Source organism: Leuciscus leuciscus, assembly GCF_965113295.1.
Source record: "Leuciscus leuciscus genome assembly, chromosome: 22".
Lineage (NCBI taxonomy): Eukaryota > Metazoa > Chordata > Actinopteri > Cypriniformes > Leuciscidae > Leuciscus > Leuciscus leuciscus.
This window is the reverse complement of record NC_138746.1, coordinates 2,305,719-2,331,990: the sequence shown is the minus strand read 5'-3', so window position 1 is coordinate 2,331,990 and position 26,272 is coordinate 2,305,719. Positions and strand designations below refer to the sequence as shown.

Genomic DNA, 26,272 nt, shown 5'->3' with positions numbered 1-26,272 from the left:
ACACACACACACACACACACTCACTCACTCACTCACTCACTCACTCACTCACTCACGCACACACTCATGCACACACTCATGCACACACACACACACACACACACACACACACACACACACACACACACACTCTCTCTCTCACTCACTCACTCACTCAATCACTCTTCACACACACACTCACTCACTCACTCACTCACTCACTCACACTCACTCACACACTCTTCACACACTCACTCACTCACTCACTCACTCACACACTCACACACTCACTCACACACTCACACACTCACTCACACACTCACACACTCTCACTCACTCACTCTTCACACACACACACACACACACACACACACACACACACACACACACACACACACACACTCACTCACTCACTCACTCACACTCACTCACTCACTCACTCTCACTCTCACTCACACACTCACTCTCACTCACACTCTCACTCTCACTCTCTCACTCACTCACTCACTCACTCGCTCGCTCGCTCGCTCACTCACTCACTCACTCACTCGCTCGCTCACTCACTCTTCACACACACACTCACTCACACTCACTCACACACTCTTCACACACACACTCACTCACTCTCACTCAAACTCACACACACTCACTCTCACTCAAACTCACACACACACACACACACACACACACACACACACACACACACACACACACACACACACACACACACACACACACACACACACACACACAGGTAAACACGCAGGCTCTCCGTTTGGCATCACAGGTCTTGCTGTTTAAATCCGGGCCGGCAGAACAACTGATTGGCTCTTGTGAAGCGAACCCAGTGTGTGTGTACGGCCGTTCAGAGCGTGTGCAGAAACCTTCATCGTTTGAGGAGTGAATCTGAGGGAAGCTCTCGTTCAGGACAGCTTCTCAATCAATGAAATGCTTTTAAATCTAATTCAGACTAAATTTAAATGCGACGTGTGTCATTTCTTCAATACATACGTTTGTGTAATCATATTAATCATATTGCGTAGTTGTGCTCGCACTCACTCGTTTGATGTGTGAGAATAACACAAAACAGGATGAATTGTGCAACATCATTTGTGTCCTTCTGTCACACAGAGAAATGATGAATGCTTGCAAAAACAAGCGAGAACCAATGAAATATTAATAACTGATGATGTCATAGTCAATGTTTGCTTTTGTTTTTCTATGCATTTTTTTTTTTTTTTTGTCATAGTAAAATAAAAGCTGTAGTTTGCCAAATATATTCTGTCAGATAAACGCCTCCACCAAGTTTAGTTCAACATATTTCCCTCATATTTTGATGGTTTAACTGAACTTGAACTTAAAAGCAAATATCCCCTCTCACTTTCGGCCACTACTGTACAAGTCAGTGATTTGTAGGTTGATTTCCATGAAAAAAGTCAGATTTTCCCGTTTGAAGTGTTTTGCAATTCCGAAATGACACACTTCAGCTTTAAATATCAACTATACGAGAGTGAAGTCTCCAAATAACTTTATGATAAAGAGGAAAATCATGTGATCTCACAAGTTATCGGCACAGGAACTCTAGTTACACATCCGTACGGTCAATCCCTCATCCCAACATATCCCAGAAATCAGCAGGGGGATTATTGACGAATGCCTGAATTCAGACTGTACCGATTGAGAATGGATTTCTCGGGTCTGAAGGGGTTAAAACTCTTCAGCTTCACAGATATTCAGGAGGCTTCCTCTTCTGTTCATCACAACGTTATTTGGAAACTGGATCAGATTTGATTCGCATAAGCTGAAAAATGCTTGATATACAAAATATCTTTAAAAAATGGGAATCGCTCTAATACACGACAAGTCAGAAGTTTGGACACGTCTTTATCATTTCTTACGCTCTTCAAGGCTTGCGTTTATTTGATCAAAAACAGGGAAAAATTGTGAAATATTATTACAATTTAAAATAAATGTGAATATGTTTGGAAATGTAATTTATTCCTGAATTTTCAGCAGGTTTAATTAAATGAAATTGCCATTTAAATCTAAATACAAAGCAAATCTAAAGCAAACTCGTTCTTTATTATGACTATTATTCAAAAATAATAGTCAAGGAATGAAACCTATGAAATAACTGGGATTTGATGTGATCGAAGCGAGACTCTGTCGTTCATCAAGCGACTTCATCCTTTTAAACATGCGTTTATTTCACTATCCACTCCCAAAGTTTGAATGTTTCATGTTGCAAACAAATTCATTCATAATCACAATTTATCAACAATTTCACTAATTAATGCACAAGCTTTTTTTTTCTTTTTTTTTTGAGTGTGTCCAAACCTTTGACCAGGCAGTGCATATCAAACACAGCTTTATTTAATAAAAAAAGTCTAAATAACATTATAAAACGCCCCCCCGTCAGGCCTTCACATCCTGAAACGAGGCGAAATAAAACACACACACACACACACAATCTCTCTCATCCCATAAGCAGTGAGAAAGGCTGTTCTCTAATTACGAAGCAATAACAAACCTAGTAAACGAGACATGAGACGCTCTGACTGGGTTGCCAGTTAATTGACTCCCCTCCCGAACCCCCCACGGGTCTCCAGGAGTGATGGAGCATCAGGAGCTCGAGCTCAAACTCAGCTCGACGGGAAAGCTCACGACAGGACCTGTTCCTCAGAGGATGGTGCAGAAGAACTTCTTCTCCCGGAAGGGGTTTTCTGAGGCCGGGACGGGGACGATGAGCGGATCCTCTCGTATGTGCGCGTCACAGTACGCCATCAGATCCGCCGCCGCCTTCGACACCTGACACACACACACAGAGCTGGACGTTAGCTGGGGATGCTGAGGAAGGATTTATGTCATCAAAAATACTGGGAAAAATTTGAAATATTATTATCATTTAAAATATCTGTTTTCTGTGTGATTATATAGTAAAGTGTAATTTATTCCTGTGATCAAAGCTGAATTTTCAGCATCATTACTCCAGTCTTCAGTGTCACATGATCCTTCACAAATCATTCTAATATGATGATTTGATGCTCAAGAAACATTTATGATTATTATCAATGCTGAAAACAGTTGTGCTGATTCAGATTTTTGTGGAAACTGCGATTTCCCCCCATTTTTATTAAATCCATTATAATTATAAATGTTTTATATATTTATTATTATCCTCATCAATCATAATAATTAGTAGTAGTATTATTAAATCCATTATAATATATAATACATATTTATTATTATTATTATTGAAGCCTTTATAACAATATTATAAACATTATAAATCATAATCATTATAATTATTAAGTCTATTATAATAATACGTACTATACATGTTTATTAATATTTGCTATTATAAATAATAATAATAAGTATTATTATTAAAGCCATTATGATAACAAGTATTTTAAACTTGATAAATAAATAATAACAACAACCATCAAGAAGAATCTCCATCATAGTTATTTTATTATTATTATTATTATTATTATTAAATCCATTATAATAATACATATTATCATCTATTGTCTATTATAATAATAACTATGATACATGTTAATTAATATTTAGTATTAAAAAATAATAAACTAGTATTATTATTAAATCCATCATGATAATAAATATTATAAACAAATAAATAATAACAACAACCATCAAGAAGAATCAAAATCATAGTTGTCATTATTATTAATGTTATTAAATACATGATAATAATACACATTATGCATATTAATATTTAAACAATTTCTATATTATTAATAATAATATTTGTTGTTGCTGTTGTTGTTATTATTATGTTTTCCCCACATCATATTACAACGCTTTGGATCATCCAAGGACACTGTAGTTCAGCAGACACACATGAATATGAATATGTATTCAGCATTGAGCGTGTTGACCTGTCTAATAAACCACATGAAGCCTCGATCAGCATTACAGAAGAATGAACAGCCGACGGACACGTTCATTTCCAGAAACCTGACCGAGAAAACAGTGTTTCTGCTGGACAGACAAGAAGTTTGCAAGAGGATGATTTTAGTCTGCAAATGTCACGCTGAATAAACATGCCAAAACATGACATTTATCACAGTCCATAATGTTCACCGCTGTTTCTAGATCCTCAAACCGGCTCTGATCTCAAAAACACCAAGTCTGATAAAGCTACAAACTATTCATTTCATTTATTCATTATTCAAATTATTCAACACTGTTTGACAGCATTCTAAAATGTCAATGCTTCCTATTGATATATATATATATATAAAAAAAAAATCTGATTTGCTGGTAATACCACTAGTTGAACGCTAGGTGGCGCTATGGGACCATTTTTCATACAACTAAAAATCGAATTAAACAGAAAACTTTTTGTTATTGACCAAAACTAAATTGTTTCACGCTTTCAGGAATTCTGGAAATGGTCTTGCATTGCGGATTTCTTCGCGTGTTATGTTCCCTGTATTAATATTTTACACACTTAAGATGTATGTTGTGTAACATGATCATTACTCACTGACTCACAAGTTTTATTTACTTTCCTACGAACTACGAAGGAAAATCGCTGTTGCTTTCGGTGTGAGAAACCGCTGCAAACGAGTCAGTGCGTGAGTGAACTGTCCGAATGAATCAAACTGAATCATGAATCATTTCAGACCAGCCGTTTGACCGTTAAAAAGAACCGATTAAAACGAGCGATTCATGCGCGATTCAAACCAGCAGAAAACACACACTACATGAATGCTAAAACATAAAGGTAAATGATTTTTAGGTCATTATACAGTAATTTATCAGTAATACAAAAATGTATTAGTAATATTTTACTGGTATTTCACTGGTAAAGTAGTCTAGCCCTGGTTTATGGTTCTTTTGGCTCTTTGAAGGGTAGTTCATTTGAAACCTTGTAAAAACACCCAGTGAAATGAAACTTTAACATGGTCAACAAACCTGGAATTGAAATGGTATATTAAAATGAAATGGTATTTTAATAATAACTAATTTTGTCAAGTCAAGTAGCGCTGACTGTTTCAAAGCAGAATAACTGAATCAATGATGAATATGTAATGAAATATAAGACACCAGCTCAAGTCAGTTCAGTGTTGATTCAGTTCAGTTCAATAACTGTAAAGTTGATTAATTATGAAACTAGTTCTACAGATTACAATAGTGTCATTATTCACTGAGTCAGTCCAATATTGATTCAGTTCAGATAAATAACTGTAAAGTTCATCAATTATGAAGCAAGTTTTAGAGATAACTGTGTCGATGTTGCAAAGTCAATCAATTATGAAACAAAGTTGATTCGGCTATATTGCAGAAGACAATAGTGTCATCACGCAGTTCAAGTTTTGTTCTCATCCGATAGTTTCAATACATTCAAATCCTTGACAGAGTTTTAGTAATTTTGAGTTTTAGTGACAGAAATGTGTTGTTTATCAGCAGAGCCTGATTGATGTGAAGATGATGATGATGATGATGATGATGAGGATGAGAGACGCAGCTGTCGAAGGGGAAGCGGTGTGTTTCAGAGGTGTGTGTGACGCTCACAGCCAGATGGTGCAACAAACACACATCACACTCAACAAACAAACTACGTTTCCCTTCGTCTCGCTCCTGGAGCGCAGTGGAAAACTAATATCAAAGCTCCAACAAGTCCAAATATCACAGTACTATTATATAAGGCCGGGTTTCCTAAACTCAGGAGGTTTGCCAGTTGATGAAAAGACAATGAATTAAATCATAAAAATGAAAAATGAAAATAAATCCTTTACACATATCTTTTTAAATGTTTTTAAAAGAAGTCTCTTCTGCTCACCAAGGCTGCGCTTATTTGATCAAAAATACAGTAAAAGACAGTAAAGACATTTATAATGTTACAAAAGATTCTATTTCAAATAAATTCTGTACTTTTGAACTTTCTATTCATCAAAGGATCTTGAAAAATAACATGTATCACCATTTCCACACAAAAAATTAAACTGTATAATATTTATTATTATAATAGACTTAATAATAATAATGAGGATGATGATTTATAATGTTTATAATATTGTCATAAAGATTTAATTATTATTATTATTGGTGATAATAAAATAATACAAAAAATATGTATAACATTTATTATTATAATGGATTTCATATAAATAATAATAATTATTGTTATTAAAAAATTTAATTATTTTGAAGCAGCACAAAAATCTGAAGCAGCGCAACTGTTTTCAACACTGATAATAATCATAAATGTTTCTTGATCATCAAATCATCATATTAGAATGATTTGTGAAGGATCATGTGACACTGAAGACTGGAGTAATGATGCTGAAAATTCAGCTTTGATCACAGGAATAAATTACACTTTATTATATATTCACATAGAAAACAGTTATTTTAAATTGTAATGATATTTCACAATGTTTCCGTATTTTTGATCAAATAAATGCAGTGTTGGTGAGCAGAAGAGACTCTTTCAACACATTAAACATCTTTGTTCCAAACGTTTGAGTGGTAGTTTCAGGGTTTAGAAGTTCGTTGTGAAGTTTGACGGTTAAAGCAGTGTGTGCGTGTGTGTGTGTGTGTGTGTGTGTGTGTGTGTGTGTGTGTGTGTGTGTGTGTGTGGACAGAAGGAGTGTGAGCTGCGGCCGCTCGAGGTTTTTACTGTAATTACAGCACGAGCCGCTGATGAAGAGACACAGTAATTAACACAGAACACATTCCTCTGTGTGATTGAGGAATTCATTAAAGAGACGAACCGGCCGCCACTCGCTCTCGTCCTCCTGCATTTATTTCATCAACGCTACAGTAAAAACACTCATATTGTCAAACAATTTAAAATAACTGTTTTCTATTGCACTATATTTTAAACGGTAATTTATTCCTGTGATCAACGCTGAACTTTCAGCATCATTACTCCACTAGTCCAATAATCCAATTGCTGATATAGTTAAATCAAACGACTAGGGGTGTAACAATATATCACGTCACAATATATCACGTCACAATATATCACGTCACAATATATCACGTCACAATATATCACGTCACAATATATCGCGATACAAAAATGCAACAACATGTGTCGTGGATAGTTCAGCCAACATAATAATTACTGTGTGAGAAAAAATTCAAGTTTTCAGAGTTTTAGTGTCAGTACTACATTAAACTACTATATATGTTGAATATAATGTATAATAATGCAATGGGGGGATATTTGTGGGTCCTGATAATGACAAATGTCTGATGTTACCAGTAAAAAGTGACATTATTTTAAATATATCTAGTCAGTGACAGAATAGAAGCATATTTATCTAAAATAATTCTGTATTTTCATCTTCAGAATCATGAATATTGTTGAATATTGTTATTCTGGTGTCTCTATTATCCTGTGCTTTGGGTTTCCAGCACCAAGTCCAAGCCTATTCATTTACACACACAATGTAATATCAAATTTAGCATTTTAATCAACAGTACATTTTTAGTTAAAGGGTAACTCTGGGGTGGTAGTGGCGCAATGGATAAGACACATGCCTTTGATGTGAGAGACCCGGGTTCGAATCCACTGTGAGACACCAATGTGTCCCTGAGCAAGACACTTAACCCCTAGTTGCTCCAGAGGCGTGCGACCTCTGACATATATAGCAATTGTAAGTCGCTTTGAATAAAAGCGTCAGCTAAATGAATAAATGTAAAATGTAAATGTAAACTCCACCCCTGGTCAGAGCCTGACTCCACCCACTGGGCGGGGCTGAGTGAGGTACTCCACAACAAAAGTTCACGGAGACGCAGAGCCAGAAAGCACACTCTGTTTATTTTCTTTATTTTACAAAAGCACGATGTTTTATTTCGATTGTAAGTGGACTCATAAAAAAGAAGACATTTAACAGTTTCTTTTTTTCATATTTCTTAAGTCTGTATGACCATAAATGACGGAGTATTTTAAGTCTATTTTGCTGCTATGTGAAAAAATCCAGCAAAATGTGCCGGCGCGTTTGTCGACCTGAGGATTAACTTTCGCCTAATAGGAAGGAACATAAATTGTGACTAAAAATATATGCTCACTTGCATCACGACGCCGCTGCGGTGATGGAGTCCATGCAGGAGGAGCAGCGTTTGGCACTGTGACGCTTTATACCTACGTCCCATCCTAACCACTGTACTCAATACAGATAAAGCTAACGCTAAAAATCTACGCTAACTTGAAGCTTTCCTAACTGATGCAATTCTATGCTACTAACTAACTATGCTTCTAACAATACTACACTAACTGCGAATTAACTACCTAGGCTACACGAAATAATCTAAATAACTATATAAGTTCTATGCTAACTAGATGCTAATATAGGCTATCCTGATCGTTTTCAATACTCGCAATTCCAACTCCTGACTCGTTACTCGCTACAGTGGTTTTGACGTAGTGATGTTACGTTCGTGAACGAATCGTTCTTTTTGAACGAATCTTTTAGGTGAACGAATCGTTCTCGTTCACGTAATCCATTGACTCATATTTCTCGTTCACTGAAATTCCTCCCTCCACAGCCGCGCGGCGCTATTAGCAGCGCATGCGCAGCTCAGTGAACCGGGTAGCTCTGTGTTTTCAACCTGTCAAGAATGACTAAACCTCAAGCCAATAGCCTTCGAGTATGAGATGTGACGGAGCATGTGATTTGTTGGATGTAGTGAACGAATACGCCCTTCACTGACTGTGACCGAGTTGCTTTTGAGTCTGAACGAGAGAGAGAGATCTTCTCGTGAACGAACTGGTACATGTCGTTCGTGAACGAAAAGAACCAATTGTTTGAACGATAATGATGGCGAACCGATAGAGCTGGGTTTGTGTAGTCAGCATATTTGCATCAAAGAAGGAAATTTACACTTTACCATTGTAATGAAAACAATTTAATAACGCAAGCATGGTTAAATATAGGCTTACAAAGACAAATTAACATTGTCATTTTGTACTTGACTGTTTAGTTGATTTAAATTTACACTTCTCTTTACCTGCTTTTCTTTTCTTTTGTTTGTGTGTTTTAATTAGTTTTGTGGTATTTTGCACTTTGAAAAATTTACTTTACTACTTGTGTTCATTTTGTATGATCAAAAATGAATTAATTACGTTTTATTCATGTCATATGCACTTCTCTAAAAACTAAAACAAACCAAAAAATATGACAGTATTGGTTAGGTCTCATTTGCGTAACGTCAGCAAATAACATTTCAGTTCGGGCTGTGAAGGGGCATGTAATTGGTTGGATCTACTGAACGAATACGCCCATCACTGACCGAGATCGCTCTGTTTCGAGTCTGAACGAGAGAGAGAGATGTCGTTCGTTAACGAATTGATCAAACTGGTACATTTCGTTCGTGAATGAGAGTACTGGGTAGATCGGTCATTTAGCATGTGATTCAATCTCATTCAAAGCGCAGTTATAGGTGTGCATATAATTGTTTATCATATTTAACATACATAACATAACTCAACGTTTAATATAATCCCAGATTTATAAATGTGTATGTCTGACCAAACAATTAAAATGTTAATTATGCAAGAAAACCTTAGTTTGGTCATCTGAACCTCTTATTTAGACTTATTTTATTAATTTAGTAAATAAGGCACAAATTTTAACAAAGCCAAATCAGTTTTTCTGTAACAAGTAAATACGTTCGTTAAAACATAGCATAAAATACACTCTTTTTCGCCACCTGCTGCAGTATATATGTAATATGAAGAAATTATCACTGAACGAATCAGTGAACGAATCTGAACGAATCATTTTGGTGAACGAACTGAAAATGAACGAGTCTCTGGAAAGAATCAAAATTTCCACCACAATTTGACGAAACAAGATGTTTTTATTCTGCCAAGGGCGTGGTGAGCTGGTGCCTGCTTACGTCACGCAGTACCGCAACATCCAATAGGAAAATTCAACTGCAGTAGCTACCGTTCAACCTGAAGAGGGCAGCACTCAGACGTTTTTACACCATTTATTGTAGAATTAAAACACTTTAAACCCAAATGTCAAAAAATGTACTTACTTGAATCAATGAACAGCACTAATGAAGCCCCAGTCATACAGATCATTAAGTTAAAAAAGTTGTTTTAGGGTTTTACCCTTTAACCTTTTATCATATGTCTTGGAGTATCGCAATAATATCGTATCGTGATGTGTATCGAATCGTGACATGAGGGCATCGTTACACCCCTAGAAACGACTTTAGTTAATTTCCCTCAAACTCAGCATGACGGACTGGATGAAGACGTGACGTGTGTGTTGTTGAGTGAGACTCGTCCCGAGACGAGCGCATGAGACGCCTCACAGGACTCACAGGAGGAGGAGCTTCTATTGATCCCTTAGGGAATCTGGGAACATTAGTTTATGACATGAGAAAGTGGACAGAAAGAATAAGACAATTCACACACACAGTCATGACTCATACTAACTTACAGTCACATGACATCAGAACAGACTCTGTTTACTTTCTTCATTCATGTGTTACTGTGAAGGATTCATCAGCGCATGTTATTCTAAAAATGATAAATATATATATATATAATAATATATATGTTTTAAAAGAACACACTGATGAATCATTCACATCCATCCATCCAAATACCCATCCATCCATCCATCCAAATACCCATCCATCCATCCAAATATCTATCTATCTATCTATTCATCCAAATACCCATCCATCCATCTATCTAAATACCCATCCATCCATCCATCCATCCATCTATCTATCTAAATACCAATCCATCCATCCAAATATCTATCTATCTATCTATCTATCTATCTATCTATCTATCTAATATCCATCCAAATATCTATCTATCTATCTATCTATCCAAATATCTATCCATCCATCCATCCATCCATCCATCCATCCATCCATCCATCCATCCATCCATCTATACATGCATATAAAATAAAAATGATATACTGAAATGGAATGATATGAAATACATCAGAAGTAAATAGCGGTTGTAAATGTCATTGTCAATGTTGACTTAAATACTGAAACGCAGCAATAAAGAATCCGTCTACCTAGAGACCGCTTCCCAAAATATATTGCAGTGGTTAAAGGGGCAGAATAAGACAGAGGTCATATCTGATGCCACTCAGAAAACATGTGTGATGTGCAGAACGAAGCAGAATCACGCAGATGAGAAACCTCTGCAGGATTGACCATCCATCTTTCCTCTACACAGCTGAGCCTGTTCTCCTCTCAACACACACTCGTCTCTGCTGACACACACTTCTGCTTCCCTCGGGTTTACACGCCAGATCCTTCGCCAGAACGACAACACACACATTACGCTTCTTTAAAGCATTTACTGAGTCTTCTGGGCACATTAGTGCTGATAACCAAGAGATTTCACTGCACAAACATCTCCAGACGTCATGATTTACAGTACAAATCTGCACTATAATACTCGGATATTGATGATTTATGCTCTTTGTGTAAAAGTGAGTTGTTGACGCATTTGTTTTTTGATAGAAATTATCCAAAGTTTCTTGATGGAATTGCCAGGATTTATCTTAAATTTAGTAAAGATTAAATACTATTTTACATTAAAGGATATTATTGTGTATTATGAAAGTAATTTTAATAGATGTCTTGAATACACTGTTAATTTATTTATACCGCCAGCAAAACTGTTCATAAACAAAAGTATGTAAACTTATCCCCAATCTTTAAGGTGTTTATAGTGGAATTTGTTTGTTTTATGTCTTTTCTGAAACTATAAAATAAAAAATAAAAAGTCATTAACATGTTTAAAATATTGATGTAATTTTCGGATCCCCTGTTCCCAATTAATGCCACACTTTGTTATGCACTGTATGCTATGTTTGTTCTATCTTCATTAAATCTGCACTGTTAGTATGAGTGTTTTAGGAGGATGATGAAGAGAGTCTCTGATCTGTTGGTCTGACACGTCAACTTCTGACTCAACCAATCACACGAGTTTGGGGGCGGGACTATCGGTTGAAAACAATCACTGTTTCTGGCCACTTAACAGGCAACATGGAACATTAAGTGCACTCAAAAAAATACTTTGCTAGTATTTGAGGTGCATATAAAATTTCCATGATGAACATTTGTCAGTCATACAGAAATGAAACCTGAATGCGTTTAAAACACACAATAACCAAGATTATATATTTATATCAATCAATCTTTGTTTCAATCTCACACATTTTAACTAATTTAATATTGCTTGATCCACACACAGCAAGGCATATTTTAACCACGTTCACTGTTTAACTGAATAAATGTAATTATTTTATGAGGATTCTAAGTAATTTGAAACAGATGCACAATGAAAATATATGATTTTAAAATCAAATCAAATAGATGCAAATAGTTTTATTAGTGTAGGAATCTTTCCTGTTTAATTTCTGTATGACTGAAAAATACGAATCGCATTAAGATTATTAGTTTGTTTGTGTTGAAACTGTGTAATTTTCAAATCATGGAAATTGTATATGCAATTCAAATGCATACATCTTTTTTAATTTAGGCCTATATATTTTTTGAGAGTTTTTCCTTTTTTTTCCTTTAATTTGACATCTTTTATTTTGAAACTATTTATTTTTCCACAAAAAAAAACAACAAATTTTTTTTATCCATCAATAAATGATTGGATGGTGAAAAGCGTCAGTGAAAAATAAGATGTTTCAATAACGTCAATTAAAAAGAAAGTTGTGCTTTTTTTCACTGATCAATCGTTCACATACCAGCTTCAAGACATAAATTAATCAAACATTCATTAATATTCAGCTAATAAAAATCCCAAAGCGTTCTGTACAACATGACAACTCCATAAAATACTCTTTAGTTGTGTTTTTTTCCCCAGTTTTCCAGGGTCCATCTTACAAAGCTAGTCTTTCAATCATTCGCAAAGCAATAAAAGCATGAAGATGTTGAGCTGAGGTCAGTTTAGTTTGAGATAAAGACCTTTATCCTGTCCATGCACGCCTCCATCTTCAGCTGCTCCACGGCTTTCCGGGCCTGAGAGATGCTGGCGGTGCTGTTATTGGCCATGCCGTCCTTCATGATTGAGTCCTGCACACAGATCACATGACAAACCCCTCATTATCAACAGAATGGGAATACGGGATCTTGCATGAATGAAAAAGAAGGACCGTCTTCCCTATTGTGACGTATCTACACGAGTGAAACGGCATTAACAAAGCCATTATGTTGAAGAGTTAGTTCACCTAAAAATGAAAATTATCCCATAATTAACTCATCCTGAAACCATCCTAGGTGTATAAGACTTTCTTCTTTCAGCCGAACACAATCAGAGTTATATTAAAAATATCCTGGCTCTTCCCAGCTTTATAATGGGAGTGAATGTTACCATAGATTTTGAAGCCCAAAAAAGCGCATCATCCATCATAAATATAATCCATACGCCTCCAGGGGTTAATAAAGGCCTTCTGAAGCGAAAATATCCATATTCATAACTTTATAAAACTATAGCCTAATCACTTCGGGTAACGACCGTATGCGAGTCTAGTTCTGGCGGAAGAGTGACCTCTGACCCCACGCATGACGAGTGACCTCTGACCCCACGCATGACTTAGACGTAGTGTAAGATTAGGTGAGAGCTGACGCCTCTCACGGTTCAACAAACTCAAGCTCCTCCCACATTTCTCTTAAAAAATGTTGTGACCGGTGTTTAGTTTTGCTCTATCCTCTGCACTACCATGTTCGTCAATACGTCATGCGTCGGGTCAGAGGTCACTCTTCCGAACGTAACTGGAAGCCAGTGATTATAGTTTATAAAGTTACAAATATGGATACTTTCGCTTCAGAAAGCCTTTATTAACCCCTGGAGGCGTATGGATCACTTTCATGATGGATGGATGCGCTTTTATGGCCTTCAAATCTAAAGTACCATTCACTCCCATTATAAAGCTGGAAAGATCCAGGATATTTTTGAATATAACTCTGAAAGAAGAAAGATATAAACACCTAGGATGGCTTGAGGGGGAGTAAATCATGGGATAATTCTCATTTTTGGGAGAACTATCCCTTTAAGACGATGTCTTAAGTACTAGTATGAGCATCTAGCGGTTAGTCAAGTTGACTACGTTTTTATGTGACTTAAAACAATTATAGACAGTCTTAAAAGAAAAAATGTGATGAATAACTTGTAGAACTAGTCTTAGCAGTTTATGCAAATGTAGGGCGGGGCTTGATTTTGTCCGTGGGGAATTGATTGGATGATTGGATGGTTGTGGTTTGCTATTGGTGGATCTCACGTGAGTGACAGGTTGCCCCGCCCACATCATCAGAGAAGTTATAAGAGGGAGGGGAAGTTAAGATGAAAGATAATGAGGCACAAAATGATGTGCATGGATAAATAATTTAGAATAAAAATGTTTTTGTGACTTTAATTTAAATGTAAACAGTACTTTACTGTAAGAGTCTCAATGTGATTGTATTTATGAATGACTGAATCTGAGCTGTGTTCAGTTAATATATGAGGAACAGCATATATTACTCTGATCGATGATTTATTATTCTTAGCTTTTTTTTTTTTTTTATAAATATCATGGTTTCCACAAAAATCTGAAGCAGCACGACTGTTTTCAACATTGATAATAATCATAAATGTTTCCTGAGCATCAAATCATCATATCAGAATGATTTCTGAAGGATCATGTGACACTGAAGACTGGAGTAATGATGCTGAATATTCAGCTTTGATCACAGGAATAAATTACATTTTACTGCATATTCACATAGAAAACAGTGGATTTTAAACCGTAATAATATTTCACAATATTACTATTTTTACTGTATTTTTGATCAAATAAAAAAGCTCACTGACAGACAGAAATAGACAGTAGAATAATCACCATCATTTTATGCTTCCCTGATATTTCCAGGATTCCCATTCTGTGAAATGTTTTTTTTTTTTTCTGGGTTAAACAATCACATTTCCCATATAACAGCTCCAATAACACCGGTCAAAACAGGTCAGAGGAGCAGCGAAGAATCATAAAGGGTTCATTTTTAAGTGATTTGTATTATTTTCACACATAAATCACTAGACAGCAGTAAAGTGAATCTCAGCAGAACATGATCTTCATAACAGCCCCTTTAACCCTCAGAGCATCATGTACATCTCCATACATTCATAATGATACAGTGCTGAATAAAGGCCAAACACAACCATTGCACTGGAACATGTGGGTTCATCTCAATACTGTAAATCATAATAAACCATTACAGCTATTTAGCGTTCATATTTAATGCTTGATATTTGTAGGCGACATGTGACAAAATCTAGAATCAGCAAAAACACACGAGGGTCGTGATGTTCCTCCATCCATCCATTCAAAGGCCATTCCGTGAATTATCACAGAGCTCGTGAAGCTCATCACTGAACATCTGAATCTTCATCATAATCATTTCGATTATAAAGGCGGAATTCCAGCCGATGGAATCAAACGCCCAAGAGACTCGCGCGCGTCCATCTTTCGCTCTCACGCGCTTCTGGTCATTCCAGCATCATTCCCACATGAAAAAACATGTATCCATCCATACATACATCATCCCTCATCCCAAATCTACAACACGAGCGCGTTCATATCGCTCGTATTGACCATGAGATAATTAAGCGAAACCGTTGCCCATAAACGTCAGGATGGAACGTTGGAATTGTTACAAATGTTGCACTCAAACGTTCCAAAAAATTACGCAATAGAACATTCGAATCTACGTAACGAGCACAAATACCTGGCGAGGCACAGGAACGCGTGTTAACACCCACCTGAAGTGTGTCAGTGGTCAGACTTCAGTATGTGGCTCGACTCCACCCGAACGCGACGAGGAAAAACCCGCAACACACACCTCACACACACACGGTTACCGTCCGCTCGCGTGCATCCGCCGAACGCCGTCAAACGTCGAGTATTTCCCCGGTTTCTGCTCTGCTGGGTGATTCGGTGTCGGTTCATGGGATGTGAGGAGGGGAACCTCGATGTGACGCACAAACGCGGCGCGCGCGAGGACGCAGGTGTCACTGCGCCTTTAAGAAATCAGACGGTTCGCTTCGCGCGCGTCCTCCGGTATCGGTGGACCGCTGTGTGTGTGTGTGTGTGTGTGTGTGTGTTATCAGATCAGATGTTTAGTATAGCTGGAGGATCACTAGGGCTCATTATTCTGCAGGGCGCATCCGAGGCACGTGAGGTTTCCCTGCTTAATGTGACATCACCGGGTCTCCCAGTCACCGGGATGACGTAACCGCCTCCAAAACATTCGCACTGTGACGTAACACAGATGTTAGGCGCGTGAAGATCTCTCGCAATTAGTCCCCTAATTTTTCTCACTTTCAAGATGATGTTAAAACCCTTGTCTACCTCCTGTAACAAAAAGGCTACTAAAACATTTTTAATATATGCTGACTTTTTAATATTTTTGTATAATCTTTATTTTAAATTATTATTTTGTTTTGTGGCGAGGATTGTTATATTTATGTAATCGGTTTAATCAATATTTCCACCTTTATTTATGTTTAATTTTTATATATTTTCTACTTTATTTTATTATTTTATTATCATTATTATTTCTTTCTTTTTCTCAATTCAAATGTTATATAATATTTGGCCATCCCTGAAACCCCTGGCTCTTTTATATTCTGTAAATAAATGTTTAAATAAAAAACTTTTTTTTTAAACCAATAAAAATAGACACACATAAAGTTGGGAACTCGCTAACTTTTATGAATCGAGTATAATTGAATAGAACTAGCATATAATGGAACAGAACAGAACTGGTAAATGTAGAACAGAATAATTTAGAACACAACACCACAGAATAGAGCAATATAGAATATTAGGATCTGGTTCCATGAAGAATCTTCAACATCCATGGAACCTTTCGATCACGCAAAAGGTTCTTTAGATCATTAAAATGTTCTAGAAATGGTTCTCGTAAGAACGGTTGACTGGACGGTTCTTTGGGGAACCAGAAATGGTTCTACGGCATTGCTGCAAAACCTTTATTTTTAACATTGAACATGAGAAACAAGTGCAACAAACGGAATCAAAATTTCTTGAATATTTATATATATATATATATATATTATATAGTTGACATTTTATTACATATTTCATAAATACAAAAAATTAGAAATGTCCCAGCCAGGCCTTGGTGAACATATCGATCTTAATTTACATAAACCACTGTTAATTCAACATTCGACTGAAAACAATAAGCCTTTTCGTGATAGTTTTTGTCAGACAGATTCACACATCTTGCTTTTTACAAACTCAGTGAACAACTCACACAATGACAGCAACATCAATCTCTTTCTGAGGGAACTGCAAACATGACAACACTGTGCACAATAATTAAGAGATATATGTATGTAATGCAAGCATGGAAAACAGATATTATACATAAACATAAGAAAAAAACCCCATAAAACGAGCACATAACTCCGAGTGCTCAGTAAACACCACATGATTCTCTCTAAATACCTTTCATTGAAGTGCTGGCGTTCTGGATTCACACTGAGAGTGAACGACTTCAGTGATACATGTGTCTGATATTTCTGAAAATAATGCAAAACAAAAAGGTGAAAGCATTCCCTTTCTGGTAAACACTAAAATGTAAGACTAGCTAATTAAATTAGTTGCAATGTAAAGAGAAAATGCAGAATTCTTCAGAAAAAAGAAAGAAAAGGAAAAACAGCACAAACACAGAGAACGCTCTGGATCATGTTCAGAGAACAGACGCTCGTTTACTTATTTCTCCTCCACATTTAAGGCTGACTGACACTTAAGACTTCAAGAGCATCGGTTTCCTCATGAAATTGTGGAATTGTTTAGTGATATTGCTTTGCCTTTGTACAGTAATCAGGTTGTTTTTATTGCAACCAAAAAACAAAACAATAAAAATCACCCATGAATTAGTGATTTGGTCCTAAAGGTATAATAGATCTGACTAAACTTTACATTGCATCTCCAATGATAGATAATGCTTGATCACAACATGCAATCATTTATAACACAACTGAACAGTATAGAACAGATTCAGAACGAAAGCATGTTTTTTTTAATGAATTAATATGAATTTGTTGCGCTTATTAACTGGCAAACTGGGCCGTTTGGTTTGAGTTGGTGGAATAAATATTGTTATTTCAGGACGTCATGAGTGACGAACGACCACCTTCCACATTCACTCGCACATCGTCACAGGATCGTCTGAAGTGCATATTAGAATAAAGAACGAGAAACACGTTTAGATGTGGCTTTCATCCTTGTTTGAGAATAAATATTTCAATGAAAAGTTTAACAAGGCATTGCGTGCACACATTCATTCTGCCACTGCATGCCGAAGTCTGGGAGAGAAATACCCTGCATGGATTACCAGTGCAGACGCTAGTATTTAGATGATCTCAGTCTGGGTCTGGCTTCAAAAGCAGGATTTCTATTCTCAGGATAGCAGAGACGAGGGACATAATAATGAAAGGAAAGAGAAACAGGCCTTCAAACGTCGAGTCTTAGGAGGACCAGACTCTAGCAGCTTTCAAAAAAAAAATCACGAACAAATACTACGACAGTCAAACCAAACACAAAACAAACGAGGATAACGAACAGAAAGGATCCGGTGGGAAAGGCCTGCGCTCGCTCCGCCTCACGACCCCCGACGCATGTATGGAAACACACTTTACACGCTCTTTATGATACAGTTGCTTATAGCACAGCATAAAGTGCCGTGCGTTTCCATGGCGGATCAGGGGGCGGATCCTGTGATGGTCATGGGCGGGGCTTGTGCCTCTGGCTCCTCCTCTTTCGGGGTCAGCGGGGTCACTCAGCGGTGGGTCTGTGGCACACGGGGATCAGCCTGCAGCGTAACTGCTGAGGAAAGAGTAAAACATGGGCAGCTTCATGCGCTGCTGGTCTCGTCGGCACCAGGCGATCACCGTGCCCTCGCTGTTGGCCGTGTAAAGATGGTGTCCGTCACACGAGAACGTGAGACTGCAAGACAATCCAGAAGAAACATCATCAGGCACATGATCATCAGGAGCAGATAATGCACTTGCAATATCAGTCAAAAGTGTTTTGTTTTTGAAAGAAAACCAAGGCTGCATTTATTTGATCAAAAATACAATACAAATTTTGAAATATTTTTACAATTTAAATCAGTTGTTTTTAAGTGACAAAAATATAGTAAAGTGTAATTTATTCCTGTGATCAAAGCTGAATTTTCAGCATCATTACTCCAGTCTTCAGTGTCACATGATCCTTCACAAATCATTCTAATATGATGATTTGATGCTCAAGAAACATTTATGATTATTATCAGTGTTGACAAAAAAAAAAAAAAAAACGTGATGCACTACCATTCAAAAGTTTGGGGTAAATAAGATCTTAATATAACAATTATAATCATAATAATTATAGTGTTTTTTTCAGCAAGGACTTATTAAACTGATCAAAAGAGACAGTAAAGAGATTAATAATGTTACAAAAGATTCTATTTAAAATAAATGCTGTTTTTTTGGACTTTCTGTTCATTAAAGAATCCAAATTTTTTTTTTTTTTTTTTTTGTTTCCAAAACATTTTTTGAGAACCATAATTAACAATTGAGCATCAATAATAATGGTTAATAATTAATAATTGCAAATCATAATATTAGAATGATTTCTGAAGGATCATGTGACACTGAAGACTGGAGTAATGATGCTGAAAATTCAGCTTTGATCACAGGAATAAATTACACTTTACAATTCTATATTCACATAGAAAACAGATATTTTAAACGTTAAAAATATTCCACAATTTTTACTGTTCTGATTTTTGATCAAATAAATGCAGTCTTAGTGAGCAAAAGAGACTTCTTTCATGAAAAAAAAAAAAATATTCTTAATTACTCTTTCCTGAATTCACTTCTGGTAGTGTATAGAAGCACGTACCTTTTCTATTCATGATATAAGAACAAATCTGTGTGACGTCATATGATGTGCAAGTGTGTACCTTATGATAGGCCTGTTGGATTTCAGGAAGGTGATCTCTCTGACTGGCTTCAGGTCCCATGTGCTCCACAACCTGAGCGAGAACAAGGACAAGACAGACAGAAAGAAGTAGAGAATGAAATATGATGACAGAGAAGAGGAAAGATAAGCATTGATAAGAGTCTTAAAACACAATGTTTTTATGGAACTCATTCAATATGAGCTGTGCAATAATAATATTGGTATCACTTTACAATAAGGTTCGTTAGTTAACAACTACATTAGTTAGCATGAACTAATAATGAACTGCACTTATACAGCATTTATTAATCTCTGTTAATGTTAATTTCAACATTTACTAATCCTTTATTAAATCATTAGTTAATGCACTGTGAACTAACATGAACAGCTTTATTTTTAACTAACATTAACAAAGATTAATAGATTACTGTAACAGATGTATTGCTCATTGCTTAGTTAACATTAACTAATGAACCTTATTGTAAAATGTTACCATAATATTCAATAATAATGCACACAGGAAGTCCAAGTGATGTCACACAGGAAGTGTGAACTTTTGCATGCATGTGTGCAATTGTTCTGTTTCATCAAATGCAACCTTGTTTCCAAAGTGGCTTTAATTTACAGCATTTGGTCCAAAAACCAGCTAAAAGTGTGTAGTTTGTGGGGTTTCGGGTCAGTCTTGTACCTGACCACACCGTTCTCCAGCCCGCCAGCGATCACGTTCACCGACACTCCCTCCGGCTGATTGGAGAACGCCACCGAACAGATGATCTCTCGACAGTGAACATGACCGATCAAGTCTCCATTAATGGTCCACAGCCTCAGATCACTTCCTCCACCCACTGCACACATACAGAGAGGACGTCATTATACACACCGTACAATCACCATGTAACAAGCAGCTGTGCAAAACATGATACAGCGGTGTTCTGCCAGATGGGCGTTTTCACACCTGAGAGTCCGCACCAAGGTCCGAACCAAAGTTCATGTTTTGGCTTCACATTGCAACTATGTGAGCGCACTAAAGAACTTTATATGACGTACTTGCGTCCGTTCGTCATCATCTATGTGGGCTGTATCTCGACACTGATTGGTTTGTAGACGGACGTGCGTCTGACGGCGGGTTACTTTGACAAGAATGAATGAACAGACGCATATTGTTGCCACTATACTTTATTATTATGGCATTACTCCCTGCAGCGCCAACTATACTCAAGGCTAGCTCACATTCTCCAAATGAACTTCTTTGTTGTGCGAACGTTTTATCGTCGCCGGCAGGACACAGGACAAATATAGGTGTGTGTGTTGTGTGTGTGTGTACTGTGGCAGGACTGACAGATCTGCACATTAATATTCTTCTTCAGTTGTTTAGGCTAAGCGGGAACCACCGGGACTTCCTGTAAATGGTCTGAAAGTCCGAACCATACAGAAAATGCGTTCACACTAGAAACGAACCAAACCTTTGTTCAGTTCGATCCGGACCGAGACTTCCTCTTTGCGTCTGACCAAATTTCATCTGTTTGGTGCGAACCGTGGTCCGGGGGAGGTTTCACACCTGTCATTTTGATTCGGACCAAACTGAAAAGTCCGAAAATCCGGACCAAACAAGGTAAGTGTGAAAGGGCCCTATATCATCTCTTTTAAATCCTTTTATAACTGTTTTAATTTTTGACCCAAACATGGGTTGAAACAACCCAGCATTTTTTTGAGTTTCCTCATGAAACAAGGAATGACTGCAGAACTAGTCTAATGACTTCTGGGAGTGTAATGGACAAAATCAGACTTGACCCTTGACCTCCAGCTGTTTCAAGCCCAGATTACAACTCGTTTCACACAGTCATATTTCAAAATGAATATAAATGTGATAAAATTAATATAATGAATGAATATAAAATATGATATACAGTTTTTTTTTGCCAGTTTATCTATGCATCATCTTTTTACTCATTTAATTCCTTTTATAACTGTTTTAATTTTCCAAGCTTTTATGTTGTGATTATTTTAATTCCTTTCTGTGTAAAGCACTTTGAATTACCATAAGTGTATGAAATGTGCTATATAAATAAACTTGCCTTGCCTACAAATTAATATATTTTTTGCTAATATATTTGTATTAACTCCAGCAGCGTAACGGGCAGGTATTGTCACCTGAGTCACAGACTGTGGCGATGTCTCCTGTCGTCTCGCTGGCGGACACGGCGTTCACTGGACTCTTGTGACCCGTGAGACTCTGAACGTAACACAGCCTAACACAAACAAACACTCATTAGAGTCGCATTACTGCAATACAACACAGAAAATACAGCACTGCAACACAGGGTTATTTAAATAAGCCATAATTATCATAATATTAAGGCAGTATAAATACGTCTATACTGTACTTTAACTCTTTCCCCACCAGTTTGTGTGGATATCTGAACATGCAAATATACGTGTTTTACTCTAGCTTAATGCATACTTATCAACACTTGAATGTGGGCAAGTTTAATAAAAAAGCAAAAATTTGAGCAAAAAGCAGTTTTTTTTTGGTCAAAGACTTCAGATCAGATCCAGAACGATGATTAAAACACAGATGGAGTGGATCGAGCCCATCAACACTCAAAGCTTCAGTCCTGTAGCTCGTCCTGGGTCGACATTTCATTCATAACATTAGGCAGTTTTGATTTATATGCCGTGTAATGTTGATGATCATGTTATTTTACAAGTAGCAATGCTTCTATTGCTTGTTTCTGCTTCTTCTTCTCCTGTGTTTTGATCGGGAGATTCTGAACTCTTTCAGTAGATGTGTAACAGCGCCCCCTACTGTATACCAGTGAAAACATGGAAAGCCAGAAATTTCCTTCAATGGCAGGGAAAGAGTTAAGTAGAAAGACCAAAAATAGTATTTTCTTGTCAAACGTAATCCAATAATCATCTAAAAATCCTTTTTATATTTTTCTTTAACAGTGTACTTATGTTTGAGGTCTACCGGACCTTATGCTTGAGGATACACTAAAATATATATATTTTTATATATAGAATTTTCATTTTGTACATTATAGTAATAAGAATTTGAGGGCGAAAAGGTGTCTTAATGCTCCTAAAATAGAAATTTAATTTCATACTGTTGATTTTGATGTGTAAAAGTGTGACTTTAATGTCTTTTCGGCATCTACATTCGTTTAATTTATCCTAATATGGACCCTAATATAGTTACTATATTATACTAAACCTGGCATTGTATATTATGAATATCGTTGTCTCTCATTACAAATATCATTGGCTAAACTGCTTTTGCTCCCCGTTGTTTTGAGTAAAAGTGTCTGCTAAATGCATGAATGTAATATACAGGGTTCATACACATGACTCTTCCAGGTTTATCCTGACCCTAAACATATGAATGGTTAAGCACAAACCTGTTGAGGTCCCAGAGGATGCAGGTGCCGTCCCGACTCACGCTGATGAGGATGCTGTAGGGTTTACAGACGAACAGGCCCGTGACCTCGGCCGTGTGACCGTACAGGTGAACCTGAGCCTCCACCTCCATCTCTGTGGGCTGAAGAACACATGGAGAAGGACTGTAACTGCAGATCTCTCAGGGGTTTGGCTAATGGCCTCATTAGAGCACTGATAATGGCCTGAATGAGCTGAAAGAGCGCTTTAACAGATGATTCTGATCTGGTTTTATGGTTCAGGGTAAACAAACCACCACATGGCTGTATGTAAGAGTACAATCAATAAAAGCACTAAAACTGGTCAAAATGCAGGCAAGTAGTTGGCTGATAATGCATATTAGTTGGGCTTATTAATCATTCAATACTTGTGCATTTTCAGATTATGGCTGTTGTTTGATAAACTGCCTACTTTTGCCTTTAAAATTGGATTCTTTTTTTACACTTGGTCTCTGTTTTATTTGAATAAAAAGATCTGCTAATACATATATTCATGTAGATGCACATGTGAAGCAAATCTGAAATTCATATACACTAAATAAAATCTTGGAAAAGAGCAGCGTGAGCATTCTTCATAATATCTGCTTTTGCTGAGCAAAAGAGTTTTTTTTTTTTTTTCTCCTTTTTATCATCTACATCATCTTTATTTTATTTTAAATGTTTTTAATTCTTTATTAAGCTTTACATAAACAGGGAACCATTAACAGCAATACGATATCTTGAAACAAGACTTCACATTGCCCTCATTCCTGAATGTTATAAGAGAATGAGAAAAATACATAAAATTAAATAACTAAATAAAATGAACTTGATAAGAATGCATTCAAATGATATCAGCTGAAATACCTCTGCAAATGTCAGAAAGATTGGTTGAAACGAATAAGAGAAACAGGTTATCAATGAAAGCGCCGTCTGACGCCCAGACTTCAGCCCACCTGTGGGCCGCAGGAAATGTGTTTCTAGGGCAACCGGGAGATGACTAACAAGGCCACTACAAACACTGTGTGTGTGTGTAGGTGCTCTACAGGGAGTGATAATGGACGTGGGCGGCTGCGTGGGTGGGGGCATGTTGCCATGGTTACGCACCATGGTGGTGGTGAAGCGGTTGCTGTAGGCGGTAATGACTCCACACTTGCTGCCCGTAAACAGCTGACAACTGTCCGGCACCCAGGCACAACTCGACACCTGAGGAGAGACCAGAGAGACCCAGATCAGATCGGAGACGAGGAAACACACTCATGAAGAAGGGGACATTTTGATGACGTGATTACGGAAAGGGTGAATCTCACAAAACCCGTTAAGAACGAGCCTGGTGGCTCATATTTCACCCAAAATCACCCAAAAATTGCACTACCGTTCAAAGCATTGGGGGGGGGCAGAAATGTAATTAATACTTTGGTGCTCTTTGCGTGTCGGTCAACAATTACCGTTTTTTATTTTTATTTCAGTGACATGAATGTACTTTTGTTTACGAGCAAGAAGGTGGCTGGCCGCACACTGGATTTAGTACGACTAAGATGACGTGATTACGTGAATCTCAAAAACCCATTAAAGAACAAGCCTGGCACATATTTCACTTAAAAATATAAATAATATTTGCGTGTCGATCAAAACTAATTTTTTCCAATTTTTTTAAATCAAAGTTTTTTTTAACTTTTTTTTTTTTTTTTTAGATCTACTATATTTTAGTCCGATAATGTTTTTTATTTAATATTTTGTATTTTTAGGGGATTTTATGGTTCTAAATTATATTAACGCTGTATTTATAATCCATTTATTCACTTTTTTAGCATGGGCTTGAAAATTAAATTGTCATAAATCTTGAATGCTTTAGACTAGCGCAACAGACTTAAGTTTGATTTCTTTTCAAAGACGGCACTTGGCAGATTATTGCTTACTTTAATAATACGTTAACAGATTATTGCTTGCGTTAATTATTGCTTACGTTAATAAATACCCAGGCACAACACCTGAGGAGAGACCCAGATCAGAACAGAGACGAGGTGATCACATGGTGGCTCATATTTCACCCCAAAATAAAAAAAAAAATTGCACTACCGTTCAAAGCATTGGGGGGTCAGCAATGTAATTAATACTTTGGTGCTCTTTGCGTGTCGGTCAAAAATTACAAAAATGAATGTCTTATTGTGTTCTTCTGATTTAGGGGTAAAATATGACCTGAAAGTGAAAGTGAAAGTGAAAGTGACACGTGACGGCCAAGTATGGTAACCCATCCAAGTTAATGCAAACACATTAGGAGCAGAGTAGTGAGTAGTTAACACACACACTGCAAACGTGGATACACACACCCAGAGCAGCGGGCAGCCTTTGTGTGGCGCCCGGGGAGCGATTAGGGGTTAGGTGCCTTGCTCAAGGGCACCTCAGTCATTTCCCACCGGCTCTGGAATTGAACCAGCAACCTTTGGGTTACCAGTCCAACTCCCTAACCACTAGGCCATGACTGACCTGGTCATGTTTTTGTGAGCTATGCTTTGTCAAGTCAGCTTTACTTCTATAGCATTTCTTTAAACAATACAGTTTGTTTCAAAACTGCTTTTACAGGAAAATAATGTATTTCGGATGTTGATTCAGTTCCATTGTAAAGATCATCAATTATTAAATTAGTTAATTTCCTCTATAAAGCAGTTCTGCAAAAAATGATGTCATCGTCCAGCTCAGTTCAGAGTCTGCACAGTCAGATCAATAATATTGTTGAATATTAAGATGTTTGGTAACACTTTACAATAAGGTTCATTAGTTAACATTAGTTAATGCACTGTGAACTAACATGAACAAACAATGAACAGCTGTATTTTTATTAACTAACATTAACAAAGATTAATAAATACTGTAACAAATGTA

At 36.9% G+C, this 26,272-nt stretch overlaps 2 protein-coding genes and 1 long non-coding RNA gene across 11 annotated transcripts in view; 1 reads left to right on the top strand and 2 right to left on the bottom strand.

Annotated features, from left to right (window-relative positions):
- LOC309486273 overlaps nucleotides 1-26,272 on the top strand; it is a 163,156-nt gene that overhangs the window by 103,707 nt on the left and 33,177 nt on the right. The gene's annotated exons all lie outside the window — the stretch shown is intronic.
- On the bottom strand, nucleotides 636-15,991 carry gng4 (G protein subunit gamma 4). Of its 2 annotated transcripts, XM_082153525.1 has the most exons (3): nucleotides 15,764-15,991; nucleotides 12,934-13,041; nucleotides 638-2,787 (listed from the first exon to the last, which is right to left on the bottom strand). In XM_082153525.1, the coding sequence occupies exons 2-3, from the start codon at nucleotides 13,030-13,032 to the stop codon at nucleotides 2,659-2,661; spliced, it is 228 nt and encodes a 75-aa protein (XP_082009651.1). In that variant the 5' UTR covers nucleotides 13,033-13,041; nucleotides 15,764-15,991; the 3' UTR covers nucleotides 638-2,658. The 2 variants fall into 2 exon arrangements, with proteins under 2 accessions (XP_082009652.1, XP_082009651.1); XM_082153526.1 differs by lacking the exon at nucleotides 15,764-15,991 and having other exon boundaries at nucleotides 636-2,787.
- Nucleotides 17,038-26,272, bottom strand: part of lyst (lysosomal trafficking regulator) — a 112,303-nt gene continuing 103,068 nt past the window's right edge. For all 8 annotated transcript variants that reach the window (XM_082153241.1, XM_082153238.1, XM_082153240.1 and 5 more), the window contains 6 exons: nucleotides 24,497-24,595; nucleotides 23,375-23,514; nucleotides 22,128-22,225; nucleotides 20,665-20,821; nucleotides 19,978-20,049; nucleotides 17,038-18,977 (listed from right to left, as the gene is read on the bottom strand). In XM_082153241.1, the coding sequence (XP_082009367.1) occupies nucleotides 18,839-18,977; nucleotides 19,978-20,049; nucleotides 20,665-20,821; nucleotides 22,128-22,225; nucleotides 23,375-23,514; nucleotides 24,497-24,595 (705 nt within the window). In that variant the 3' untranslated portion in view covers nucleotides 17,038-18,838. The remainder of the gene's footprint in view (nucleotides 18,978-19,977; nucleotides 20,050-20,664; nucleotides 20,822-22,127; nucleotides 22,226-23,374; nucleotides 23,515-24,496; nucleotides 24,596-26,272) is intronic.

Coding starts and splice junctions, on each gene's coding strand:
- gng4 (XM_082153525.1), bottom strand. CDS start 13,032: ATGAAGGACGGCATGGCCAATAACAGCACCGCCAGCATCTCTCAGGCC. Junction 2,788..12,933: donor CGTGCATGGACAGGATAAAG/GTCTTTATCTCA, acceptor TGTGTGTGTCAG/GTGTCGAAGGCGGCGGCGGA.